The 7,240-nt window shown below is 39.3% G+C and overlaps 1 protein-coding gene across 1 annotated transcript in view; it reads left to right on the forward strand.

Moving 5' to 3' along the window:
- LOC139472505 (uncharacterized) overlaps positions 1-3,039 on the forward strand; it is a 30,697-nt gene extending 27,658 nt beyond the window's left edge. The window contains exons 16-18 of the mRNA XM_071254982.1: positions 300-413; positions 1,247-1,360; positions 2,465-3,039. Coding sequence (XP_071111083.1) covers positions 300-413; positions 1,247-1,360; positions 2,465-3,039 — 803 coding nt within the window. The remainder of the gene's footprint in view (positions 1-299; positions 414-1,246; positions 1,361-2,464) is intronic.
- The last annotated feature ends 4,201 nt before the right edge of the window (positions 3,040-7,240 follow it).

Raw genomic sequence — 7,240 nt, forward strand, 5'->3', positions numbered from 1 at the left:
CATTTCGATACATGGATAGCCCACTCAGACAGAGCATACTTTGGTATGACGCTGTCAGGGACCGAACACCTACCTTCCTCTGTCTTGACAGGCCTTCTACCCAATAGACCATGAAGGATCAACTTACTGTAATATTCAGTTCACCTCAACCCGTATTAGTTGTTCTGACCGAGTAGCATTCTTTTCCAAAGGTGAAATTTAATTCTTAAGAAACTTCTGTTTTATACAAGATATGTATTTTCTGTGATATTCTTTACTGTGAAAACTGGTATTTTTTAATAAAGAATATTTTCCACTAGATATCCGTCACTGTGACAGCAAGCCCTGCCTCCACGGTGGCACGTGTGTTGATGGAAATAACACCTATACTTGTATCTGCCCTACAGGCTTCACAGGACCTACGTGCGAAGCAGGTTGGTTACCACTCGCCCTTCCCTGTCAACCAAATGTTTTACTTCAAAGCTAGAACCCAGTGGAAAGTTCGATCTATGATGTTTGTCGCCAAAATACTTTTTTCCTTTGCAAAATCTCCCAAGAGCCAATCTGTGCACAAGTCTCAATTAATTGGTGTGTCATGAGGTATTTTCAAAAATGAAACCCAACGGTGAACCCAGAAGTCGGTAAATACAGATTTTGATTGTGAAATCAGAAAATGACAACACAGGACCAATTAATCATCAATAAATTATTTTCAAAAACACTCTTTGGATTTACAATCCACAAGTCAATAAAATGGTCCAAGAATTGATGATAGTGCACTCACGCATGTCTAAAATGTTGAAACACATTATGTATTATGTTGTATTGGTCGTTGAGCTATCCAATTGGTGCACAGAGGATGAAGGCGCAGCTGTTTTGTTTGTTTGTTCGTTTGTTTGTTGTTTTACGCCGCACTCAGCGATATTCCAGCTATATGGCGGCGGTCTGTAAAATAATCGAGTCTGGGCCAGACAATCCAGTGATTGACATCATGAGCATCGATCCACGCAATTGAGATCGATGACATGCATCAACTAAGTCAGCGAGCCTGACCACCCGATCCTGTTAGTCGCCTTTTACGGCAAGCCTGGGTTGCTGAAGACTTGTGTTTTGTAGTTGAATATATAGACGACAGATGTGTCTTATGGAAATGCAACACATACGTAAGCCTTTGAATATAAAGCAATACCTGAGAACCAGTATCGATTATCCGATGAAACAGAGTCTATGAAATAATTCGTTTACCTCGAAAGCCTATATGTTGTAGATGTGCGTCATTGTGACAAGCAACCATGTTTCAACGGGGCCACTTGTACAGACGGACTTGGCGATTTCACCTGCACTTGTGCGGGGGGCTTTTCAGGAGTGTACTGCGAATCAGGTAGGAGTGTATACTTGTACTATCTACATGTCCATAATACCGAAAGAAATGGTCCTGAATCCTCAGATAGATTTTGATAACTGACTGCATGAAAACTGTACTTCTTGTCATGAAACGTAGGCCTCTCATTTCTAAACATTTGGCTAAATAATCTATTTCCGAACTATAAATTTAGTTGAGTTAGGTTTAACGCCGCTTTTAACATTATTCCAGTTATATCACGGCGTGTCAGCTTCATGTGGGAGGAAAGCCCGAAGTGATGCAGGTCTCAGACGTTTACCACTTCGGTGAAACCCCCGAGCACGGGTATGGTGCTGACAAACCTAGAAACATAGTCGAGGCGAACCGGGAATCGAACCGACAATCATAGGTTTCTGGCGTGACAAGTAACGCATTCTGCACAGCCAATCGCCGCGCCTTAGACGACTGGGCCACCCATGCCCCCCCCCCCCCCCCCCCCCCCCCGCCCCCCCTGCTTGAAATAGAAATAACAATGAACTTATATTCATAAAGCATAGTTTTGTGATCCCTTATTGTCAAATCTTATCCCTTTATGTCGACCAGGAGAAATATAAACATCACAAATGAAATGAAATGTATTTAATTTCAAATGGTTAATTTTCTGTGCTGTGAATTTTACATAAATTAATGGAAATAAGAAAGAAAACATCGAATTCGAAAATGAAAGAAACGAAAAGCCTTTCCATGATTAAGCAATGAAAGCAACGCTTACTTGTGAAACTGATAATCAAATACATGACAAACAAGTCATTTAAAAAACTATTTTTTTGCATGGTGGCCTGTTTCGAATCGGTCTGCAGCACTCTATTACTGGTCTTCAAAGGCGACATAATTGAAGTCGGGACGTTGTTCATAACATCCCCGGTTTATCGTGCCCATATTCCATTATGTAAAGACCGGAATGGCTTGCTGACTGCATTGTTAAACATCGTTCCCTCGCTTACTCTTCCACGTGGTTGATGAATACGATGATTGTCCTTCCACTGGTACTATTAAAGCAGGACAAGTTGATGGAAATATACACGCTTTATAAGCACAATACATGTGCGGGTCTGATTAGTACTAACCTTTTCTATGTTGTAGTTTGCACGCCCGACAAAGTGGATCTACTCTTTATGAAAGACGTGTCAGGTACCATCGCGGACGATTGCTATGAAAAAATGATTGCTTTCATGAATAGTTTACTGAATGTGCTTGATGTGAGACCAGACGGCACCAACGTTGCTCTGTCAGTGTTCTCGGGTCGTGTAAAGGTGGACTTTCATCTGAACGATTACAAATACAACAGAACGGGAATGTTAATGACGATTAACGAGCAAACATGGAGAGGTGGCAAAACGTACTTGGCCCTCGCTTTGGAAATGGCTGTACACGAAGTCTTCAGTGAAACCAATGGTGACCGACCTGATGCTAAGAACGTTGCCATACTTTTCACTGATGGAAGGCGTAGCGGGTCGATGGACATCAGTCCTGTTGTCAAAGATTTACAAGCCAAAGCCAAAGTCATGATGGTGCTAATATCAGACAATGTCGACATGGTTACTGTCAGGAGCGTTGTTTCCCCACCTGCAACGGCCCACATATTCCATATTGATGATGCGAATCTCACAGACTTGTTAAAGAAGCGGATTGTAACCAGCACATGCAGAAGTCCATAGCGGGTGCTCCACTCTAGTAGCTGGTCATACTGTGACAAAATGTTTGGGGCATACCGACGATCAGTAATTAAAAAGTGCACATGTGTTTACATCGGTTTTGTGGTTTATTAAAAATACGGTGGGTGAGAAAATGGACTGGCTAATGCAGGGAGAATGATGCAGGGGTGGGTGGATTAAGGCAAAGGGATATTGTGACGATCTCTGGCGTGTTTGATGTTGATAACGTCCCCACAAGCGTCATATGAGACTACGCCATCTTCATGCCTTCCCATGGCTCGCCATCTATCATTTTCAGTTAGGCGTGGCATTGTGAAATCTCATCAAAACGATATAAAATATGTGTGGTGCACTTCAGAAGATCGCACTGAGTAGCAATGATATGAGATTTCATATCTGTTTCTTTATAGAGAACATCTGAAGCAATTCCTCCCGATGTAATACCAGCAACAATTAGTCGGTTGTGTTTCGATCTTTTTCATAAACGGCCTCGTTCAATTCCCAGAAGTTTGTATAAAAGAACGGAGTCACAATAACTTTAGCCTTTTGGTATAGACGGATGGTTGGATGATACATGGGTGTGTGAAACACTGAGCATCTTCCCGAAGCAAGAGAGTTAACTAACTTTAAAAGTCTAGTTTCCACCCTTGCCGAACTAGGCTGGTATTATGGAGTTAAATTTTGGCTGGACTAACGAGTCTATGCATAGTCCAATCAAAATCGCGCTCCGAAATCGAAATCCGGTGAGTAAACTGTCATGCAGATTTCGGTTGATTGGAAGATTTGTAAAGCATATGCACCGCTAACTCGTTCTCAACAGATATGTTCTAAATCTTTTCATGTTTTTAATCAAGGTGCTCGCGTGATTTGATGCACTCCGTGATGCAAGACTCGTTTTATCACAATATAGATCTTGATTATTGATCAGATTGTCTTGACGGGGCGCCACCGTTTTGTTTGAAGCAAATGCAAGTCATATGAGAGGTGGAATCTGATTGGTCCATAGGAGAGGCATAGAACTCGTAATAGCCACTGATGGCGCCACGATCGAGCCCAGGAATTCCAGCCTAGTTCGGCAAGGGTGGCAACTGGACTTTTAATATCAGTTAACTCTCTTGCATCGGGAAGAAGAACACTGAGCGGATAGGTCATACAATGAGTGATTTGATTATACAGGACTGGGTGCATACACCATCTGTGTGAAATAACTGGCGTCATGTATGTGTAAAGGTTCTAAAAGTAGTCAACATGACGATTTTGAACAGCACTTTCCGTCTGTAACATCACACATTTCTCTTTAATGCAGATTGTGTGGGTGGCAGGTGCTGCTGGAGGAGCAGGTCATGCTTGTTACAAACGCATGGTGTCATCATTTGAGTTCTGTGGTCCGTTCATATTATTTTAGATCCCCTGATCGAAGATCCAGGTTAGGTCTTCAGGAACCCATGCTTGTTTCAAAATCAGATGGTCAGGCTCAATGAATTGGTTGATGTATACTTGTATCCCAATAGCAGGGTCATGATGGTAGTCATTTGAGGGTCCGGACCAAATTCGATTATTAACAGACCGCCGTCATATAGTTTTGATATTCTTGAGTGCGGCGTCAAATAAAAACAAACAAACTATTGTATAATTTAAGCCACTATTGTGCCCTTCACGCCCAATGGAATCCAAGTGAGTGATAGTACTTGAACCTATAATGAATTATATTGATCTAGAAGGAGTGAGTGAAATAAAATCCTGTCAACGAAGGACTGTAAAACAACTAGATTTATCACAGTTTATATCTAGAACTAGGTGTTAGCCATAAAAATATAACACCTTACGTAACAATACAAGATAAAAACTAGCTATAGATCGCAAGCCACTGAAGAGAGATTACCATGCTAGGGTCCATGGGGACTTACAGTACTTTTGCTACCTGCATGGACCCCAGCTGGATTTACATCATCCCCTCAGCTGTTGGCGATTATTGACAAATTTAGCAAACATTAAAATAACACATATGCTACGATTAAAACCGTGGTAGAAATAAATATACTTTGAAAGACGTGGTCTTACATATATATCAATAATGTTACACTCATCCAACCCCCCTCGAGGTTATAGCCACTAACAATCTCAGTTACCGGTTTATTTTACCAATTGTAAAAGTTAATTTATTTATTTACAAAACATAATGATTAAAATTTATGAAACAATTCGATTTCTTTAAAAAAACTAAGAATAAAATGAGAACTTACCTGAGTAAAAAGGTCCTTCGAATTCATAGCTGAAACTTTGAAATATTGATCCCTTGTGATAGAAAAATCAATACAATCAAGCAGGATCTAGAAGGATGACTGAATAGTGTAGGTAAAATAAATAGTAATAATTATAGGAAACACGTCCCATTTTAATTCTGGAAACCCAAAAGTCCGAAAACTCTACGCTCTTTTCCCGGTCTCGGTCAAAGGTATTTACAAAAATAAGCATGCGCTTTTCATGGGAACATACTAAGGAAGAAAAAATGAAAAAAAGAAAAGTTTAAAAACTCAATATTTACACCATCTCGCCCATGGGCCTACCCATGGGCGAGAATATTTTCCTTTGCACAAAACTCATGTTTTTGGTTCGCAAATATTTAACTTGTATTCCATCAAGTATCATACACAAAATTTAACTCATTTTAACTTAATTCAACGATTTTACAGCGATATTGAAATATTTCGCCCATGGGCGAGCAAAAGGCTTGGTACATGGGCGAGAATATTTTCCTTTACTCAAAACTCATGTTTTTGGTTCGCAAATATTTAGCTTGTATTCCATCAAGTATCATACACAAAATGTAACTCATTTTAACTTAATTCAACGATTTTACAGCGATATTGAAATAGTTCGCCCATGGGTGAGAAAAAGGTTTGGCCCATGGGCGAGAATATTTTCCTTTACACAAAACTTATGTGTTTGTTTCGCAAATACATAGATGTATTCCTTCAAGTATCATACACAAAATTTAACTCATTTTAACTTAATTCAACGATTTTATAGCGATATTGAAATATTTCGCCCATATTTCCCTTTGCTCAACAGTTTTAGTTTCGCAAATACATTAAGGGATTATAAGCATGACACATGATTCAACTCATTTTAACTTAATTCAACTAATTTTTGGCGTTATTAAATATTTCGCTCATGTTTTCGTCAGTCCTTTTAAAGAATTAACTAATTGTTTACAAAGTATATTGTATCATGTGAAACACACTTTGTATTTATCATTACATTACTATTTTAAAAGGGCATTTGGTTGGATGTTTCCTTTGCAGAAGTTTTACAAATTTCACCTTTTTACATATTGCAACGATCTTTAATGAACCCGGCCTTATCTCTCAAAACGTTTTGACAGTTTATCATACAAATTCATGCGTTATTCATTGGCTTTATTTTTCAACGTATTACAGTTTAGTTTGTTTCTATTTCCCTTCCCATTTTATGTCTCGTTAGCACATCACATTGGGTAATTAAGTGACAATAGATATGCAATATACAGGTACACGTGCGCGTATCTTAATGGGAAAAAAACGATTCGTCTTTTATTGCATAACGTCTAGCTGAATATCTCACATTCTAACGAAATCTCGAAATAATTATTTCATTATATGCGGTGCGATGTTTACAGGCGATTGAGTGAATATTATGACACTAAAGCAACTTTTAAATGCATTGTCACTTTTGGTATGAAAATGGTAACAGTTCAGAAAAAATCAACAGCCTTCTTATGATAATTCTCAAATTCTCATTAGTACGTTGTATCTAATTACAGTGTCGGCATTATATACAGGTGATTCTACAATACCTGCTCTCGGTCAATTACGATCTACCACACCACGCGCAAATAAACAGTTATTCCGGTGTTGCTGTGGGCAAGTACCTAGCCTGTATATGTATATTTTTTGTGGATACATGTATTACATATTTTCGTTGATATGTGGATATATTAAGCACAAAGACAAAAAAAGTTTGTGTATCATCGTTTGATGGGACATTCAATAAAAGTATGTTTGGAGGAGATATCAAAGGAGCCGCCCAATATACAGTGTCGTCCGGTGAACTACCACCCCACCCTGTCCGTAAGAGTTATGTAATCGGTACACAAATATATTTGGTGCGGTGTCAGTGTCGAAGGAGTTTGAATTACGTCCGCCACTGGCCACAGAGGTAATCC

The sequence above is a fragment of the Haliotis cracherodii genome, unplaced genomic scaffold (assembly GCF_022045235.1).
Source record: "Haliotis cracherodii isolate W230 unplaced genomic scaffold, xgHalCrac1.p SCAF_24, whole genome shotgun sequence".
In the NCBI taxonomy this organism is placed as follows: Eukaryota; Metazoa; Mollusca; class Gastropoda; order Lepetellida; family Haliotidae; genus Haliotis; species Haliotis cracherodii.